The sequence below is a fragment of the Zalophus californianus genome, chromosome 8 (assembly GCF_009762305.2).
Source record: "Zalophus californianus isolate mZalCal1 chromosome 8, mZalCal1.pri.v2, whole genome shotgun sequence".
Lineage (NCBI taxonomy): Eukaryota > Metazoa > Chordata > Mammalia > Carnivora > Otariidae > Zalophus > Zalophus californianus.
In genome coordinates this window covers 5333699-5354828 of record NC_045602.1, presented here as the reverse complement: position 1 = coordinate 5354828, position 21130 = coordinate 5333699, and the positions used below count along the sequence as shown (strand labels likewise).

At 53.1% G+C, this 21130-nt stretch overlaps 1 protein-coding gene across 13 annotated transcripts in view; it reads right to left on the bottom strand.

The window, feature by feature from the left end:
• The window catches only part of RNF144A (ring finger protein 144A), a 114367-nt gene that overhangs the window by 5538 nt on the left and 87699 nt on the right, over positions 1-21130 (bottom strand). For 6 of the 13 annotated variants that reach the window (XM_027621053.1, XM_027621054.1, XM_027621055.2 and 3 more), the window contains 4 exons: positions 17976-18183; positions 14593-14740; positions 8482-8571; positions 7496-7957 (listed from right to left, as the gene is read on the bottom strand). In XM_027621053.1, coding sequence (XP_027476854.1) covers positions 7694-7957; positions 8482-8571; positions 14593-14740; positions 17976-18183 — 710 coding nt within the window. In that variant the 3' untranslated portion in view covers positions 7496-7693. Of the gene's footprint in view, positions 1-7495; positions 7958-8481; positions 8572-14592; positions 14741-17975; positions 18184-21130 lie in introns of those variants that run through there. The other 7 variants (XM_027621047.2, XM_027621045.2, XM_027621050.2 and 4 more) reach the window with 3 other exon arrangements.

The window sequence follows — 21130 nt, the reverse complement described above, 5'->3', positions numbered from 1 at the left end:
CGATAAATACAGGACTGAGCAGGCACTCCTAATTCTGACTAGCACGTTCCTGTCTCTCTGCGCCCCATCTTTCTCAAATATAAAATAAACAAACGAGGTACAAGATCTCTAAGGGCCATTATCAGCTCTGAAGCATGATGCCAGGCTAGGGCACCCCAGATGTGAGAAAGAAAGTACACCTTCACTTAGATCTCCACCTGAAAACGATCGTACACACACTGCCCTGCATTTATAAATCACGCTGCTAACGCTGGGAGCCTGTATTTCCCGCCCGGGGGGCTAACTCCATTTGTCTGAACATAATGTTGATGGTGGAATTACGGGATGTGAAATCAGATCAGGCTTTGTTAAAAGCACACGCGCACTGATACTTCAGAATGCGTGAAAATCCCAGAAAGGGGTTATTTCAAGGGCCCTCGCACAATCGCTACCACTTGGAACACACGGTCAGTCCCAAAGAAGCCAGGGACTCTGCAGTCAAAAACATACCAAGATCCTTAACCAAATGTTCCCATTCTTGGCTAGTAACACACCTTCATTTTCACCCTCTTACTTGCCTCTTACTCTGCATGCCACTTCGTAAGCAAGGCCACCAATCTCTTGCCGATTGGATGGAGGATATGAGGATGTCGCCAGAAGGAAAGCAGCCAACAGGAAAGAACGAGATAGGAAGCAAATATCACAAAACAAAAATAACCGGTGAGGGAGCGTGTTACAAACGTGTGTCAGGCACTGGATCGTACGCTGCAGGACACACGGATGGGTCAGCAGGTCCAGGCTCCGAGGGAATCACGGTGTGGTGCCGCACTGTTCGTACTGGCAGTCTCGAAGATTTCAAGGCCCGGCTGACCACTCAGGCTGAGCCTCTCACTCAGATTGCAGCTTCAGAGTAGAACGCAGGTTCTCTGACCACACGCAGCCCCCTGCGTCTCCCATAATAAACATGCAATAGATGTTTAGGAGCACAGAAAATGGTACGCTCTGAATCCTCTCCTCCGGAGAGTTCTACAAGCCATACCCCAGTGCTGGGGAACAATAAGCCAAAATCAAAGATACATAAGGTGAATGCACGGAACATCTTTAATTTACTGACGCTTGGCATGTGCACACGGCATCGATGCCTGCCAAGCACAGGCTAGATGCAGCAGACGCTGGGACAGTGACAGGGGTGACGGCTGAGGGCTGTGGCCGCTCACATGTCTCTTCCAAATTCCCCCTGCAGGGACATCACGGTGGCAGCCTGAAATAGCCACCAGGGCGTGTTTACAGCATAGGAAGCAGCCGACATGGCAAGCGTGCAGATTGGGGCGTCCCCTGCCCAGGAGCCAGCAGTTAAATACCAACTATGGTGCCACTGCAGATCTGCGCTTGCGGCGAGGGATTCCACGAGCTAAGAGTGCCGGCAGTGAGCCGAGGCTACAGTGATGCCTCTTGCCCACCTTTGGAAATAGCTCCTCTTTCCTTTGCTTAGTGACTATTTGCTGCTCTGAACTCAATGAGGCTCTGCCTCTGTTCTCTCATAGAACGGGTTCTGGTGGGAGGGCCGGCAGACACCAGTCATGACAAAGGGGTGAAAACGGCCCAGACACAGATGCGAGATGCAGAAAACGGGCTGGGAAGCTCGGGGGGGGGCTTCCCCGGGGAGGCAGCAGCTCCAGCTGGCATGAGAATCTCAGACCGGCTGGAAGACACTCTAGTGGAGTAGAGGGAACGCAGATAACCAGATGTGGGCAGGCAGGACGTCGGGGCGGAGTCCGGCAGAGCCAAAACAGGGAGCGCAGGATCACTGCTCAGAGGCTTAGCATTCGTCTTGTGAGAAACCACGGACAGGTGAGTCCCAGGGCTTCGTGGAGGATGGGTCCACAGGAGGGAAGACGAAGTCCCTTGTAGGACTGCCAGCAGGCCAGGCAGGTGGAAGAAGAGACTCAGGCCAGAAGGATGTTCAGAAAGCAAAATCAGCAAGACACGAAGGGATCCAAGAACCTGCACTCAGTTTTGGCTTGAGGGGACGGACATGCCATCTTAGTAATAAGGGAAGAATGATGAGTTCCACTTGGATGTCCTGAGTCTGAGCAACCCACGGGCACCCACGTGAAGGTATCTATGAGGGAGCGGGCACATGGAGCTCGAGCTCTGGGGAGAAGCCAGCAGATTTCAGGACCATCAGCACACAGATGTTCAGGCGAGTGACTGCCTGCCAGGGAGGCAGCACAGATTGAGGAAAGCAACCGAATTAAGCCATCCCACCATCTGTGTGCAGAAGAGAAGGCCATCTCGAAGGCACTTACCGGCTCAGGCCACCATAACCAAGCACCACAGATGGGGCCCAAATACGGGACATCTGTCTTTTCACGGTCTTTGGGGGCAAGAGTCTGAGATCAAGGTGCATCCTCACACAGCTGTCCCTCTGTGCTTGTCTGTGCCCTAATCTCTTCTTAGAAGGACACCAGTCACGCTGATCAGGGCCCACCCAACAACCCCGCTGTCACTTAATTACCTCTCTGAGGGACCCACTCCCAGATACGGTCACGTTCTGAGGCAATGGGGCTTCGGACCGCAAGACGTGAATTCTGAGGGGCCCTAATTCAGCCCCTAACAAAGGGGGACACTGGGGAGGAGTGTCAGGCTGGTAGGATTTTAGCATATATGCTGCCAAAGCAAACACAGGTTTGTAGGAGAGTCAGGAAAAGCTGAGTGTCAGGGAAGCCCCAGGTGGAGTGGAGAGGGAGGGAGGGCTGACCGGACACATGGATTCACAGCACCCCTCTCCGGGAGACTCGCATCCCACCGTGCTGGTTCTGGGTGGCCCCCAACGGGCTGCCTGCAGCCTCTAGATGGGCCTCTCCTCGATTCCCTCTATTCCTCTCCAGGCTCCAGAGGGCCCTGGGGCACCCACGTTCCACCTCCGCACCGCGGGTGCTCAGGGGACCCACATGGCAAGGTACTTGCAAAACGGGCCGTGAGTTCCACGGGGCGGAGGGCCGGCCACGGCCAGGCAAAGGAACGCATTTCCAAGAGTGCCGGACAGTGGGGCTGCCTAAGGGGAAGCAGGAAGGGCAGCGAGCCCAGGAGTGGGGTTCAGGGCACACAGAGGAGACACACTGGCCGCAGGGGAGTTAACCCGGGGGGGGAAGAGGGGGATCCAGGTAACCCCGGCCTTTTGTCTGAGTGACATGGAGGCTGGAGAGGCCCATCCTGAAATGAGGGGGACGTGGAGGAGGCAGGGGTCTCAAGGGAAAAATCTTAAGTTCCGCTCGTACATGGTCGGACACCCACACGGGGAGCAGAGGGGGCCACGCGGTCACGGAGGGGCCGGGAGCACACAAGGAGGGCTCCCCCACCGCCGGGGTCACAAGGGCTGGTCCCACCTCCCTAGAAACAGAATAATAAGTCATTTTTAACCCGTACATTACAGTCCACTCCAATGTTCTCACTTCACCAGTGCAAAATCTGTGGCCAAAAAGCGATGCCAACGGTCTTGAGATTGTTTAAGACGGAAGGCACGGGGCATCCTGGGTAAGTACAAGAGGTGACTCGCGCCCATTTCACTGAGCTCTGTGACAAATACCCTAGGACAGCTCCCTGCCCGAGGCCTCCAGGACAGGGGTGTCTGCACGAGGCCTCCAGGACAGGGGTGTCTGTGGATCGCACCCCCACCCTTCAGCCTGGCCCCGGCCGGTGTTCGTGGGCACAGCTCCACGCACGTGTGTGAAGACAGAGACCGGTAATCCGCTGGCTACCTTAAATGCCATCCTTTGTCTAATAAAAGTGAGCTCCCCCTTCATTGAGAGAGGGGGGCCCGAGGATTCCCTGCTCAGAAGCCAAGGAAGAGCCAGTGAGAAGACCCTCCCCTGTCAGGCGCTGACATCCTCGGGAAAGAGATGTATCTAGTGCAGAGGCAATGCACCTTCCATCTCTGACGTACAACGGCCGCTTTCTGGGCCAGCACTAGAAACAGGGCAAACAGTCCACGGCCACCTGTTTAAGGGTCGAGCAAGGGGGGCAGATGGAAGAGCAGGGCCGTGAGCGTCTCGGGCTCACATCTAGGACTCTGCCGCTGATGGTAAGTAGGACATCTCCCCACACCCTGCAGCCTGAGCCTTCCAAACCACCCAGAGCACCAAACACAAAGTGAGACTGCCCCTTCCTGTTTGCAAGAGCAACGTTTCAGCACGAGACTCTGTTAACAACGTCACTTGGGACAGAATGGAATTGTACAAAACCTTTACGTGACAAAGACACATCTTTTCTGTTCAGGGCATGACACCTTGTGAGAAAAATCCATTTGACAGGGTTTTAGGTAGAATGTATTTGGCATGTAATATTTTTACTCCCACAAAAATACTGAGAGCAGCCTACAGTGATCCCAAGAAAGCCCACTAGAATTCTCAAAAAAACCTCTTAGAACAATTTTACCTAACCTCATGTCTTAAAAGCTGGGAGGCTAAAGAGCAGGAACTTTGTAGAGTCAACAAATTATACGGGGCAAGCAATCACCACCCCTAAAAATGGGGAGTCACAGGCCACCGAACTCAGGGACAAGTCTGGGGCCACTGCTGAGGTGTGCGCTGGACCAGGCCCCGAGCGGCACAGAGAGAAGCCTTCCCCCAAGGGTCTGATGAAGCCGACACTGGGCCGAAGCTCCGGTCGATGGCACCATGTGAGCCCCAGGGCAGACACAACTGCTCTGGGTCCAGAGTCCACTTTTCTTAACGGGAGCTTTTTTGTGGGGACAAGTCACATCACCTCCCAACTACACCACCAGTTCGTTCCCTGAACGGTCACAAACCAACTCCCTGTCCCCCCCAGGCGCCATCATGCTTCCCTGGGAGCGCAGCCTGGACACGAGGCGCCCCATGGGATTCACGGAGCACAGGAGCCAGCCGGACAGGCCCCTTTCCTTCCTGTCCCACCCAAAGAAAAATGTAGCTGAAGGAGCAAGGACACAGGTCCCTCCAGAGACCGTTGGCTTTGCAGAGGGAGGCTGCGAACCCACCCTGAGAAAGCCAAACCCAACGCTCCTGCTTTCATCCAAGTTTCTTCCCAGAGCATGTGTCTGGTTCAGGCCTGGGCCAGGGTTCCAGGGGTCACAAAGATGCAAAACAAGTCCCTGCTATCGAGGACAGTCTGTCTCTCTCAAGAGATAAGACACATGCTCAAGAGGGTCAAACAGGAGGGAGTCACTGTAAGGGATTGGCACTGAAAGAAATGCGCAGAACCCAGGGCGGGGGGGGGGCTCTGGTGACAGGAGGGGTGGGGGTTCACGGAGGACATTGCCCTGGACCAGGCTATAGCCAAAGGGTGTAGAATGTCCATGCACTGAGCTGGGACAAGCAGAGGAGAGCGAGCAGGAGGCACCAGGGCCTGGCAGAGGCAGGGAGAGGGAAGCCTGGCAGGACCGCAGTCCCAAAGGCCAGTGAGTGCAGAGCAAGGAGTCGCCTGCCAGGCCCTGGAACCAGCCATTCTGGGATGTGAGGGCATCGATCTGCCCCCCACCCTGGGTGTTTCTCAAACGCTCACCAGACAGTTCAGGCATGAACTGATGGGAGACAGTAAAACCCACGTTTCAGCTTCAGCAGCTGAGCACCAAACACAAAGTGAGACTCCCGTCCCAGGATCAGTGTCAAGCCAGCGGAGAAGCAAACCCCAAGCAGGAGCCCGCCTGACTGGGAAGGGAACGGACGGCCCTATCGGATCCAAAGGCAGGAGGCGCGGGATGGGAGGATGGTGTCAGGGTCCAGGCCGATGCTGCCCCGAAGGACAAGCCACGGGAGCAGAAGTGCCTTCCGGAGGAGGGTCTCCTCCAGCTTGGTGGGGGGGTGGTCCTCATCATCAGAACGGAAGGCTTGGAACAGCTGGGCCTTCCAGGGTCTGCTCAGGAACGTCTGCTCGAGCGAGGCTCTGCCGCTGCACCCCATGTCCCTCAGCAAGTCCCGAGCAACAGGCCTCCACGTCCCTGCTTCATACTTCCCACGCTCTGCTGCTTTTGTGACTACCTGCACTTTCCTTTCGATGCTGGTCCGCTCACATTTTACCATTTTCCCCAAATCTAACACTAACTCGTGGGCAGCCTCCGCGGCTCTACCTACAGCCCCGCACGTCCTGGGAGCGCCTTGCACCACAGAGAGGCAGATGCCTGTGGGAACCTACACCCCGTGTCCCCACGGCCAGGGACAGCCGGGGACAGTTGGGGGGGCCCCAGGGTCTCAGAGCTGCATTCAGAAGGCAGAAGGAGGGGGCAGAAAGGTGTTCCAGGCTCCTTCCTGCGCAAGAGTGCGGGGCACGGACCCTTGTGTCCTGGTTTCCATATTTCTCGATGCCGTGAATGCCTGTTACCAGGACCTCAGTGCGGCCCAGGACCCCCCAGGCACACGCGACTCACTCACCTGAATAAACAGGCACAGGGTGATAAGATGTGACCGCCCAGGCTAGGGTCAAAGGGTGACAGAGTTTCCACCCTGCCCTGGCGCTCACCTGGGGAGCTCACGCTTGCCACCAGGCGCCCTGGGGTTTGGCAGCTCAGGCCGCACGGAGACACGCGTGAAGGCGTTCCAGACCGAGCTCCAGCTGAGGCCCCAGCCCACGGCTATGTCCACGTCCCCATGACACTGACAGCATTTCTGCCCCCCTAAGGCTAAGTGGGGCCTTGTTCGCACAGCACACTCGTAAATAAAGTACATGTGAGGATATGAAGCTGATGCATCTGGGGAGGTTTGTCACATGCAAACACCACCTTTGGGCAAAGTCACCTTCCCTCCGCTGGTCCTCATGCCTGACACGGAAAAGACCAGAGCAGAACAATGTGATCCCCGAGTCCTCACCCTGCTCGGATTTCCACTGATTCTGTACAGATGCCCACGAAGCTTCCGCTCACGGGGTGGCTCCGCGAAGGCAACGTGCCCAGACCAATGCACGCTCGTCCCCGTAGACTCAAGGGGAAAAGCAGTGAAGGAGGAACGTGGCCTCACTACAGTTCCCCTGACTGTATGGGGGTGAGGGTGTGGACATTGTCATGCGTACAACTGTGACCCCGAACATGCTATTTGTGGAGGCCTGACCCCCAGTACTGCAGAATGTGAGCTTATTTGGAAATGGGATCTTTTTGGAGGTCATCATGTTAAAATGAGGTTATTAGGGTGCGGCCCAGTCCAATATGACTGGTGCCCTTATCGGAAGGGAAATCGGGCCACAGATACGGAGCGGCACAGAGAACAGATGGCCTCCGCCTGACCGTCCCCCCCCACTGCCTGACTGGCTCCCCCTCTGCCTGACTGTCCCCCTCTGCCTGTCTCCGCTCTGCCTGTCTCCCCCTCTGCCTGACACTCTCCCCTCTGCCTGACTCTCTCCCCCTGTGACCCAACCCCGACTCCCACAGCCAGCGCCTCCTCATTACTGTGAAAATTATTCAAAGGAAACCTCATTTAAAATGGCATTGGGGGCCAGCAGGTAGAGCTCACCTGTCCTCAGGGGCAGACCCAACAGGGACCCGACTGGGGTAGTACTTTAGCTGCTCCTTTCTTCCCCAGCAGGAGGAAGGACACTTTCTTCCTCCCCCGTCCCTGCAGGACCAGCCCAGCCACTGAGAGATGCTCACAACTCAGCCAGTGAGAAGCCACGACATTTGGAGCTCCCGGCTTATTCCAGAGGACTTCTGATGTTTGTAACAGCCTTCCCAGTGGCCGCCTTTCTTCTATCAAAGAGACTTGCTCTCCTCTGTTCTCCAGACCTGCCTATGGTTTAGCTGTAGCTTGCTTGTCCCAAGTGGCATTCCTATGCTATTCCCAAATAAACCCATTTTTGCTGGTAAAATAGCTGGAAGTTTATTTTTAGGATTAGTATCACTCAGCACTCCGCCAGGGGCACCACCTCCAACGGTCCTTCCCGGCCACGCGTCCCATCTCCTCTCCAGCTGAACTCCTAACACCTTTTGGCCCTGTCCCTGCACGGAACGTGGGTCCTGTAAGACAGGGATGCTCTGTCTTACTCACGGGAGTACTTCCAGCCCTAGAAGAGTACCTCGCGTGCAGCAGGGAATAAATGGGTGTTGCAACTATGAATCAGCATGTGAATGCACTGGCCCCTGTAAACCGCACAGGCCGCTCAGGCAACACCAGGGAGGGACTTCTCCCATTCTTTCTGCCCCCCTTTCCTGGACTAACTTTCTTACCTCAAGGCCTCTAGAGAAGGCTCTCCATTAAGGGCCACACAAGGATTAAGCCACCCAGTGGCTCATCACCAAAGCCGTGGGTAAGGCGCAGGTAATCCAGTCTGATGTTAAGGAGCCGTCACGTGCTAAACACGGTGCATATTTACTACAACTTTGGGCCAGGCCTACCCTAAGCGTGATGTTAGACCAAGAAAAATTCAGGCAGGACCCACACTGACTAGCTCTGCTTTTCCGTACAGTGCGCCTCCAGCCCCCTGGCGCGCACACACATTCTCTCTCCCGGAGATCAACGTTCCAGGTGAGTCACCTCCTACCTGTGTCCGATGCCAGATGACAGAGGCCCTGGAATGGCCCAGCTTATTCCGGCAGGGTCCTTTATCATAATGGATCAGGAGGAAATCATCCTGCGAAGAGAGAGAGAGAGAGAGAGAGCGGGGTCGATGGCAGGTTCCCCTCGGTTCAGCGAGCGAGTCCTGCCGGGGCCGAGTTTCTTTCTTTAGGCCCAAACCAAGTGGGGGTCTGAGAAGGAGCGGGTGGCAGAGGAAGGACACGCACCCACGCACGCACCCACGGCGCCGGGCGGCCTGGCAGGACCTCCGCCCTCCGTCCTCCCGAGAGCATCGGCCTCGGGCACTAGAGGGAGCCCTGCTCCAGATGTCACCCTCTGGTTTTGGCAGACAGGCAATCTCTGTGATGCAGGGCTTGTGAACAAGTAGGTCAGAGGCTCCTGCTACTGCAGGAGCTGCTCAGGACCCTGGCTGTGTTTCATTCCACGGGAGCACGTCTGCCTTTACATCCTCCTGCCACCCGCCCGGCAGGACTGCCCCTGGACTAGAGGGCTCCCTCGATCTCCGGTCGACCCTCCTCCGTTATTGTCGGGCTCCTCACCTGCGAAGTGCTTCGTCCTTTCAGCTCAGACCACGACAGCGCACTCGTTACTCAGCAACAACTGGCTCAGGAAACCACCTGCCACCTACAGCTCCTCCGTCTGAAGTGAGTTCTGACTCGTTCCTACCGCCCTCCCCACGCTCTCGCCTCCCATCCGACCCCAGCCGCTGTCAGGTTCTTGGAGTTGGGCCCCTCAGTGGAGGTTGATCTCAAACTATGTTCCTGGCCCAGTGCTTGGCACCTCAACCCTGAGCAAGCACCAGCCGAGCGTGCAGGAACGGGTCTGCTACACAACCCCTCTGCTCCCCGCCCCACCCAAGGGGAAGTACCATCTTCTCTCCTGTTAAATATACAAAGACACAGCTCAATACATAGTACCAAGGAGGGACCAATGGCTGTTTACTCATTTAACGGACAGTGTAAACAGACAGCCTCCTCCTGAGAAAGGAATAAATACATAAGCCCCGGGTCCAATGTCGCTGAGTGCACGGGAAGTCACTCTTCCGAGAGCCGTGGAATGCCGCACATACAGCTTGGCATCCGGCCCTTAAAATCACCTCTGCCGGGGAGGGGAAGAATGAAGGGGAGTAAATCGCAGGGGGAGACGAACCATGAGAGACGATGCACTCTGAAAAACAAACTGAGGGTTCTAGAGGGGAGGGGGGCGGGGGGATGGGTTAGCCTGGTGATGGGTATTAAAGAGGGCACGTTCTGCGTGGAGCACTGGGTGTTACGCACAAACAATGAATCATGGAACACTACATCAAAAACTAATGATGTAATGTATGATTAACATAACAATAAAAATTAAAAAAAAAAAATCACCTCTGCCGGAACCCGACTGGAGGGCAAAGTCAGAGAACCCTGCTCTCCTCCAGAGACCGGTGCCAACCTGCAGTCTGCAGACTGTACAGGGCATCCTCCTGGTGCCACAATGCACAGAGCGCATCATGAAACCCTGGTTTTTCTGGGGTCACAGCAGGAAGCCTTTGAGGGAGGCTGGAAGTCCCAGCTGGCCACCACCTGCCTCGCCCCCCTTTCCCTGAGTCCCCTCAATTGTGGGAGGAAGCCCAGGCAAAAATGAAGAGAAAGCCTCTTCTAGCCGGAGCTTCAGCTTCTCTGAAGCTATTTCTGACAACATCTGTCCACCGTGAACCCTTCCTTCCTTGAATTATTTTTTAAGATTGATTGATTGAGTATGTGAGCGGAGGGAGGGGCAGAGGGAGAGGAAGAATCTCCAGCACACTCCCTGCTGAGCGCGGAGCCCAACACCGAACGGGATCCTGAGATCATGACCTGAGCCAAAACCAAGAGTCAGTAGCTTAACGGACTGAGCCACCCAGGCGCCCCTCCTTGAACTCTTAATTATGCTTTCCTTTCTGCTGACATTCACTTGTACACTGAGATTAGCTAATATGCCATTGCTAGGTCTCGTTTTCCCAGACTGCCTATCACAAAGCCTTGCACCCTAGGCTGCTGAATAGCTTTCGAATTAGTTTTCTGAAACACAAACTAAAAAAATGGACAGGGCGATCCCCAGCTCCAGATCATGGGCTTTGCCACTCAGAGGAGTCCACTGGGGCTGGCGTGCTTCCTGAACAGAATGGAAGGCTTGTTCAAATGATACCTTCCACTCTAAGATGCTTCTACAGAAGATAAATGATTTCATTGTGATTTTAAGTTTATTGGAAACAGCCTTGGGCCGAACAACCCCCAGGATCTGCCAGGAATCTAGGTGTATTTCTGTGACAGGGACGCTTTGTCTTGACTATTGTTCAGGGAAGTCTCATTAAGCTGGAAACAGAAACAATGGAACGTGTAGAAAGCTGCAATCACGGAGATGTTCAAAGATAAAAATAAACCCCCACGGGCCTTTTGTGTCAAACTCTGGCCTGTGGCTGGTCTGACCCCAAACTGGTTTTTTTAGAGACTGAAAGATGAAAGAGTAGATGCTGGTTCGTTCCTCACTCCTTTGGTGCTTTTGGGAAAGGCTGTTAAATATTCCTGGGTTCCCCTTGGGAAAGGAGATAATTCCAACTCTCACAGAAAGAATGCCCGTATTAAATAAAATGGGTGTGTGGAACCAACTGCACAGCGTGGGCACCAAACAATTACCTTAATAAATGTCATCTATCTGCTCCCCCGAAAAAATAGGAAAGTGCAAGTGTCCCTTGCAGCTGTGTGGCCGAGGCTGGGAGGGCATCACAGCAGGGATTCCGGGCAGCACGATGGGCGCACCCGCGAGGATCCGGGCCCGGTGCAGACGGGGGAATAAGGCGCATGATGGAAGGAAGCAGCCTCACCGGCTCTAGAACTCCTTGCCAGGTACACACGTGCAAGAGAAAGACAAGTGACGTGCATTCCTGTCTTAGAAGCCCGGCAGGCCTCCAGCCAGGTGTTCGGGCACTTGTCTTAAATCATGGTGATCGTCCTGAATAAACTGCCCCCTTGAGAATCTGCTTTCTAAGGCCACAGGGTCCTTTTTCAGCAGCTCTTCGTTTACAAAGACAAACAGGAAACGCTTGGCCAGGAGGATGATGACTTTCAAGGTGGAAAAGGGCAGGGTGGTGCCCACGTCCTTAGTTCATGCAGGGTCGGGATGGCTGGGCTTCACAACTCAGACAGACAGACAGACAGAGAGGATGTCTCTCCAGGGACCAGAGCAGGGTCAACAGCCTTGTATTCTATGAAGACAGCTCCCATTCCTGTAGCTTCATCAAAGCAGGGCAGTGATCACCCCAGAAACTACACCTTCTGTCAGCCTGTTTCCAATACTTTCCCCCAAAACTCTTCAAGGAGACTGGATAACAGAATAAAACTGACATTTCCCTTCTGTTCCTTCAGGAAAAGCTATAAGGAGTGGTAAACCGCAGACCCGATACTAGATGATACATCCTAACTTAAAAATCAGTTTTCCAAAGGGTGCCTGGGTGGCTCAGTTGGCTGAGCGACTGCCTTCGGCTCAGGTCATGGTCCTGGAGTCCTGGGATCGAGTCCCACATCGGGCTCCCTGCTCAGCGGGGAGTCTGCTTCTCCCTCTGACCCTCTTCCCTCTCGTGCTCTCTCTATCTCATTCTCTCTCAAATAAATAAATAAAAATCTTTAAAAAAAAATCAGCTTTCCCCCTAAAATTGGAACACGGTAAAATACAAAACTATATATATAATACAGACAAAGGCTATACATACATAGATATACATAATTTTATACATATATTGTATACATATGTAGTGCACGTATATGAAAACTTCAAGGCCCTAAGGACTTTGTAGTGCTTGAGACATCCTTCTAAACATCTCTTACCACCACACAAGGTCACAGAACACACTTGTTTGGATCTAAGCTAAGAAGATTAATCTTGCCAAACTGATCTATTACACTTGCCTTGGATAAGAAGGATAGCAAAAGGGTAATATCTTCCCACGATTTGTTCAGCTACACACGGTTCTACTGTACATTTAGTAATTTTAGTTAATAAAAGAACGACAGACTTCTAAAAAAAAAAGAAAGAAACTTTTTTTTTAAAGATTTTATTTATTTATTTGAGAGAGAGAGAATGAGAGAGAAAGAGAGAGCACATGAGAGGGGGGAGGGTCAGAGGGAGAAGCAGACTCCCCGCCGAGCAGGGAGCCCGATGCGGGACTCGATCCCAGGACCCCAGGATCATGACCTGAGCCGAAGGCAGTCGCTTCACCAACCGAGCCACCCAGGCGCCCAGAAACTAGTATTTTAAAAAGGTGACCTTTAAGTTACAGACCTATTACCTTCTTTAAGATTCCATCTCAAACAGGCATTTACTTTCTTCCTGACAATCTGTAGGCCCATCCTGAGGACAACAGGCAAACTTTCAAAGTTACTCTGCTTAGCCCACTGTTAGGGACCCTTCCTCCTTCAGCTTAGCAGCCCTGAGAAGTTGGCCCTTCTCGGCCTCAGGAGCTAAGCTGACTGCTCTGATGTGGCCCCTGAGGGACACTTCCCCCGACCAATGCCTTGATGTCACAGAGGTAGGGCAGGCTGGACAACCGAACTCCTGACAAGGTAAAGCAGGGATCTGTGGCAACCCTCCTTTATTTTAGTTAGGTAGTAATGGCTTAATAACTATTTTTGGAAGAGGTGGACACAGTGGTCCTTGCTGTGTAAGACAGATATATATAAATACATAGGACACATGACTTGATTTGCTTTGACAGTCACTAACTACAATGATTTTAACAGATTATTTCTGCTACTTACCAGAGTTTTAAAAACCTATGTACAGGGGCACCTGGGTGGTGCAATTAGTTAAACATCTGACTCTAGGTTTTGGCTCAGGTCATGATCTCAGGGTCATGAGGTGGAGCCCGGTGTCAGGTCCGCACTGAACGTGGAGCCTGCTTAAGATTCTTTCTCCCTCTCCCTCTGCCCCTCCCCACTGCATGCACACTCTCTAATAAATAAATAAATCTTAAAAAAAAAAAAAAACTATGTACAAATAAACTCTTCTAAAACTAAAGTCAGAATGCCATCACTTTGGCAAGATGCCCTTTCTTCTAATATGCGTGAAGAAAGAAAATATGGAACCGAAAAGAAGTGTCCTTCACATCTGGCCTTAAAGCTCCAGAAAAAAACAGATGCTTTGAGAGGGGAGGGCCAGGCGCTCCCAGCAGGAACTTAGCATGTGCAGAGACACTGGGGCACAGATCGTTTGGGAAACACTCGGCACAGGGCATGCTTGCGAGAAGGTGGCCACATGAGGCTGGGCACTTCCATTCTGTCAGACGGCTCACAGTGTGGGTGTGTTTCTCTGCCCTGAAGGTGACAGAAGGTCACCAAAGTAACTGTGCCCCCACCACCCCATTTCCCTGTCCCCTGCCCGTTTACCCTTCCTATTCCACTAACAGTCCCTGCGGTGTGCACTGCATGTTTACATCCCCCCAGATTCTTATAATTTGAAGCTGCATCTCCCAGGCCCCATGTGATGATATCTGAAGTAGGGTTTTTGGGAGGTGATCAGGCTCCCATGAGGTCAGGAGATGGGTAGGTACCCCACGATGGGATTAGTGTCCTCATACAATGAGGGGGAGGCACCAGTTTCTCTCTCTGCCACGTAGGGACATAGGGGACATCGTGAGAAGGTGGCCATCTGTCAACCAAGAGGAGGGTTCTCTTGTCTCTCTTGGCCCTAGGGTCAAATGCCAAGAACCAAATCTGCTGGCACCCTAATCTTGGGCTACCAGGCTCCAGAGCCGTGAGGAATAAATGCCTGTTTTTCAGCTCCCACTCTCTGGTGTTCTGTGACAGCAGACTGAGCGAAGACGGTCCCCACTGAAAAAACCTAAGATCCTAAGACCCCATCCACCTGGGCTGAATCCTAAGCCTGAGCTGATCTGCTCCCCAGAACTCCTTCCGGTACCACTGCACTTGATGAGTTCACAGTTTCATAAGCACAGAAAAACATTCCTGTTTCCCAGGCACATTCTCTAAGCTCTTTAGGAAATGGCTAGGGTGTTTCCCACTGCAAGGCTGAACCTCAAAGCCAAGCTCAAGGCTGTACTCACGTCCAGAGACTCGAGGCAGTACCAGCAGAAGGCGTGTTTGCAGTTCTTACACATCATCTGGGCGCACCCTTCGTCCCGCTCGATGTAGACCTTGCACTTGGGGCAGCGCTTGATGGGCGCGTCGTCCTCCTCCAGTTTGAAAGCAGAGCTGTGGGAGAGAGTCCATCAGCGCGAGGCTCAGTGGGGCCCCGGGGGGCGTGGGGGGGACCCGTCAGCACCAGCAAGACTGCAACCATTAGTGCAACTATAGGGGCCACGGCCACTTGTTATTCAGTGTTATAAAATAAAACTAAGACTCCATAAAACAATCGCCAAAAAAATCTGTGGATCAGCCAGTTGGATTTAAGGGGAAAAATGCAATATTGGTACGTATTTAAGTTTAGATATGTGTAGACAAAAGAAATCATGGCAAAGGCTTACAAAGAAGGTGTCCGCGTAATGGGGTGATGGTCAAATTTTATGTTTTCATTCATACATTTGTATGATTTCCAAAGGATCGATGATAATTTTTATGCACTTCACTATTATCAGAAAAAAATAAATGTTACAAATACATGCTCATCGATCAGTTAGATCTACTGGGCCTGTCTTTACAGAACCACTGTCGTAAGAAGTCTGGTGAGGCTTGCAGTGGTTGGCGTGATGGGCTGTAAGCCTGGGGTCACGTGCTGGTGCTATGCAGACTGGCCACGTCTGGGCCTCAGGCCTCTCAGGGCGAGCACGCTGGAAGATCACACACGACAACAGCACCCTGCAGCATCGTGCACGGGTGAAGCTGGCCGATAAATGACAGCAATCGTTCTACACTGCTAATAAAGAGATGACACAGATATTTTGGTGTGACTCCAGAAGAATGTCCATCCCATGCCATTAAATTTAAAAAGAAAGCTAAAAAAAATGTGCATGGGAACATCTGGAAGATAAAATGGTAATCTGCTACAAGCAGTTATCACCACGGGAACACATTTGCTGTATTATCTGAACTCACTGCATCAGTCCAGCATCACCAGGAGAAAAATGATCTCCCACTGGAGTGAGCAGCCCTTCTAGAACCTAATGCATTCATGAGCATACATGCACTGAAAGCGAGCAAATTCTGGCATTTGGAGTGCATTCTGGCGGAAGGATCTTCCACAAGCATCATGGTAAATATAACGATTAAAACCATTTGACTTTAGTAAGAGCTATCTGATAATGAGGGCAGGCGCCTCCTCAGTGGGGTGTGGGCTCCTGCTCAATGCGGTTCTGGGCTGTTCACTAGGAGGCAGTGACCAGTGAGGACATGGCGGCAGGAGGCAGAGTGTCCTCGCCGTGAGGAGCATGGGGTCCAGAGACAGACAAGTCCCAGCCGTGCGGCTCGGGTATCAGCAGTGTTAGTGTGCCCATTCCATCCGCTGCTCGGAGTGAGGCTAGCGGCACCCACCTCAGGGTGTGGCGAAGCTTGAACGGGTTTCCGGGCACGTAGTACCCACACCCAGAACCTGGCAGGGGGGGCAGTCAGCACTCAGCAACTGGCAGTTATTACAGTCTCTCTGAAGGGAACACTCTCTCCTGCTCCAATTCTTGTCTAGTGTGAAGGCAAAACACACAGCAAGCTGGCTGCAAGGGAATCGACTCCGAATGAGCCAGGGCGGTCACTCGCAAGTGCCCCCAGCGGGCCCCGGGGAACACAGTCAGCTCCGCACAATCACAAGCTGTGCCCTCCTGCAGACTGCTGCAAAGAGCCCCAAAGTCACAAGGCACCAAATCCAGTGACTGAGGGTGGCTATCGGGCTAGATAACATTGTTTCAGTTTGAAAGCCAGTTGTGACCTTAAAGTAATGGAACTAATTTCCTCATGTGATTCATAAGCTCATTTTGAAGGAAATTCCACGAACAGGGGCAGTGTATCGGTGGGGAATGAAGACCATCTCTTCTCAGGGAGACATTAAAATGCAAACAGTTCAAATATTTACGTGCTGGTGTGGTGTGGTGTGCCTAGAAATTCACACAGTATGGACGGCGGTTTTCAACATCTCCCGGCATCTCAATTATATTTCAAATTATTATTAATAACAGCCCTTACTATAAACTTAAATTTATGAAAATAGATAAGGCGTCTTTGACCACTTCAAGACCTTCACGGGGCAGACACATCGCAGTGATCGAAGCTGGTCAGGTGGTGGATGGGAACATGGCTTAAGGGAAGATGGAATGTAAGACAACCCTACTACATGGAAACAGGAGGTAAGCGATTCATTCTAGCATCTGAGAGCTGGCTGGATGCCAAGATCTGGGGTGACAAAGTTCAAGCAAGCGCAGGCCGTGATGCGCGGAGCTCAGCCTACTGGAGGAATCGGCCGCACACGCAGATGACCTCCAGTGCAGTATGGCTGGTGTTGTGACCAATACAGACCATCTCCAGCGAGGGGCACAGAGGGTGGGGTCAGCAGCTCTGCCCTGGGATCGGGGTAGCCTGACGAAGGACGGACTTGCGCCCTGTCTTTGAGGGCGGCAAGGAGCCTCCAGGGAAAGGAGGGTGGTGAGGGGCAGGCACAGGCTCAAACGTGCAGACTCGGGAGAGGAAGGAGGGGCCAAGAGGTTCTCTGTGCAGGGGGAGCTGCGGGGAGCGGGAGGGGGCAGCAGAACGGGGAGAGGAAAACAGGGAGCAGCAGGTGACCACACCTTTGGGTGGCCGGTGGGAGTCCCTCGATGAAGAACGCGGCTGCAACAGGCGCAGGGCTAACACCATCTTGGGGAACCATCTGTGCTACAGACTTTATAGGACATAAATAGCTGAATATTACCAATTTCTTCTGATTCATCCTACTTAACTTCAAGGTACATACAGTGATGCTGCAGCGTCCCCCTGGGCATCGGCCTGAGGGTCGGACCAGGGGACGAGTCGGCAGAGATGCAGCCATGTTTCCCCGCTCTTCCAGGGAAGTGCAGGCCCTTGCTCTCAGGCGCATGGAAACCTGTTTTTGGCGATCCTTTGGTATTTGCAGCTACTGCCCACCTACCCTGGTCCCTGTCCCCGTCTCAGGTCACCTTCCACACCATCGAGGCTTGGAAAACTCTAGGTATGATGTGACTTCAAAGTCCTGACGGTAATAAGCCATCCACAGGTTTGTCTTTCCAGATAGGCCGAGTGCAGTCAGCTTCCTGTGCACCATTATAACGCCACTGCTTTGCACAGTACCTGACACATCATCAGTTCTCAAAAATAATCAACCCGCCCGCCCCCCTGCCCAGGTTTAAATGAGGCTCAAGAGGAAGAGACTGATCCAGAAGCAGTCATGTCTCCGGAGACACATTCGAGGCAGCTTCCTTCTCTTCCTTCTCCCCAGCCCTCCGCCCACACCCTCCGCCCACGCCCGCCGCAGGAGCTGTGTGCGGGGTACCTGGTCTCTCCGGGAAGGAAGGTGATGGGCAAGGCCTCCGGGCAGCCTTGGCCAGGGTGCCAGCTGGCTTTGCAGGCGGAGCAGAATTCCATGTCACAAGCTTTGCACTGCACCAGTTGCGGGGTCTGCAGCCCCATCTCCTGAAGCTGGCACACAGCCTGGCAGGCGGAGGCCGGGCACCAAGTCCGACAGGGGTCCAGGAGCACCTCTAGCACAGGGAGACAAAAATGGGCAAGTCAACGTCTGCACACGAAGGCTCTCATGGGGTGTTCGGACTGAGGGATCACATCAGCACATGGCTTCACATTTTTAACAGTCCTTCTATGTCCTTCACGACCTGGTGCCTGTCTGGCTCTTTCTCCTCCCCTCCTCTCACTCCCCACTTCCAATCCCACCCAAAACACACCCAGAGTCCTTTAGAGATGCTGCTGCCTGCACCCAGAATGCTGGTGGCTCCCAGGAAGCACCCCCCCCCCCCCCACCGACCCCTGACGGCCGGTCTGGGCTCCCTGTGAATGCCCACAGGCCATGGTCCAGGCGCGCCTTCTGCTTCCTTGTTCACCTCCCCAGGGCACAGCTTCCTGAAGTCAGGCCCACGTCTTCAGTCTTGCTGCCTCACAGCCTGGCCCAGTGCAAGGCACGCAGCGGGTCCTTGGACAACGTTTGGTAAGGAGAATGGAAAGAAAGGAGGGAAGGAATGTGGCCAAATTCTCATCAAATGACTCGTTTGCCTAAGGCTGTCCCCCCTCCCAAATTTAAACCTAAGCCGTGAACTAACTCCTCTGTGAAATGGCCAGGCTGCCTCTCCAAGTGGAGGTCAAGCTGCTAAGAAGCCCCCATTATAGGAAGTTAGTGATGGAGCTTATTCTGAAAAACAGGATACCCTCCCGTTTCCACTCCTGGTCAGTCCCGAGCTGCCCTTCTTCGTAAACCTGATTAATCGTTTCATTTACCGCCTGTCCGGGGTGACACTGAATCCTCAGTGAGGGCCAGTGGATGTGAGAACCTGACAGGAAACGACACAGAATGCTGAGGCTCTGCCAAAAAACCATCACAGGCCAAAGGATTGGGGTCATTTTCAAAGGCCTTCAAGTAGGCCACTGGTTTCTAAGCTTTTCAGCCGTGGCTATGGGGAAGAAACCGGAGACCACTGGATTCTGCCAGGGAAACTTGGAAGGCAATGAAAGGGGCTTGTGAGCTTCCTGGCCGTGTGACCGACCGACAGCCAGGGGTGGGTTAAGTTCACCTGCATCGAAAACAGGATTTGCACGCACTGGGGGCTGGACGTGGGCTGGACGTGTGCCCAGACATCACCTACACGGGCTGCTACAGGACACATGTAGGTGTGCCATTTTCCCCAATTAAATGGGAAGCCAGATTCAGCCCTCTAGGAATAAGCTGTGTCAGGTACAGCCTTGAAAACGGTCTTCTATTCCAGGAACGAGAAAATATTTTCTGCAAAGGAGCAGACAGTGAGTATATTTTAGTCTTTGAGAGTCGTGCGGTCTGTCTCCAACGACTCAGCTCTGCTATTGTAGCACAAAAGCAGCCATGCTGATCCATAAATGAGTGTCCCAATAAAACTTTATTTACAATGCCAAGCCATGGGCCGGGCCACTCTGGGCCCACTGGCCAAAGCTGACCCACTCCTGCTCTAATCTAACTCCTCCTCGACCTGTTGTTTGGAAGGGAGAATTAATCAATGGCAGGAAACTATCAAATTGGTAGGTCTAATATAAAGGATCTCTGGAATCCAGGAAAATATGCTACTTTTTAACTGACCTTCATTACAGTAACGTAAAATCTTCTTGATGTTCCTAATGGTGAGTGAATGAGGAGAAAGCTCCTGTCATTAGCTGAGTTTCAGGGTCTGCTTTTCTAGGAATGTTTGCGGCCATCAGATCTGGGGGTGGCTCTGTGGGGCAACGAAGTGGCTGCCCCCGGGGCACATGTGTGGGGAGCCTCACCTGAGCCTAGGGGACAGGAGAAAGGAGGAGGGAGACAAGCCCTCCATGGAGGTCCCCACCCCGGGGAATGAAAGCGAGGCAGGTGACCCGCTGCACTCCCCTCCCTGGTCTGATTCACCTCCTCACGACGGTCCCCACACGGCTCCCTGTATTCGGTGCTAAAGAGGGCTCTGGGGGAGCCCAGCCTCACCCCAGCTAGATTTTGGGGTCCCCTATGAGCACAGCACCTGCGGAAGGGCAATGCAGGGTGTGGGCACTTAGCACGCTAACCACCACACGACACAGGGACAGAGGTCCTCAGCCTGCTCTGTTCTCTTCTATCTTGACGCTGTGGTCAGTGCTGGTCTGTCTGAGAGCGTCGGTGAGCATGCTGCCCTTACACAGACCCTGCGGGCTCCCCCTGCTCCGGGCCCCGGCCTCTACAGTGAGGAGCCTGCGGCGTCAGGGCTGGCTGCACTAACTCCCGCACCCCGTGGCCATAACCCATCTCCCATTCACTCTCCTGGCACAGCGAAGGCAGCTACTAGGCTGCCTCATCGGCCGAGACCCAGTTATATTAAGGAGCGCAGGGCAAGGAGACCTAGTTAAGGTTTCCATGGTAATGACTTAAATTTTGTGACTTTTGTCCTCATGGAGCTGTGACAGGAACTGCCTGTCCCCGGGGGAGAGATTTCCTATCAGAGAGGAAAAGGGCAAAGAATCTGTCCCAATCGGCCGAAGGCGAACACCCTTCCCCTGCAGCCAGGACACCTCAAACCCTGCAATACAGCCCCCAGGGCTCTTCCCGTGGACTTGTACTAACATGCCCGTCGCCACTCCCATGCTGAATTCCGCCAGCTGATGTACAAGACAGGAAACGATCAGTAAGAAAATCCACACTGGGGAGCACCAGGGAGCTCTCCTTTTCGGAAAGCATGCAGGTACAGACATCTAGGGCTATGGATCACATATATACCTAACAATATACATTAGACACATTGTATCTTCGATACATTATATCTAATGTCTTACATAGACATGTCTGTGTAGAGCATAGGTCTTCAAACAAGGCCAGCAACCTATTTTCTGGCACACCTTAGAAACTAATTCTCAGCTTCCATCTCCCCAAGACACATTAATCATAGATGAAGGAAGCAGGTCCCTAATAGCTCTGCTTATAAAAAAGCCCAAGACTTTTTAAAAAGGTGC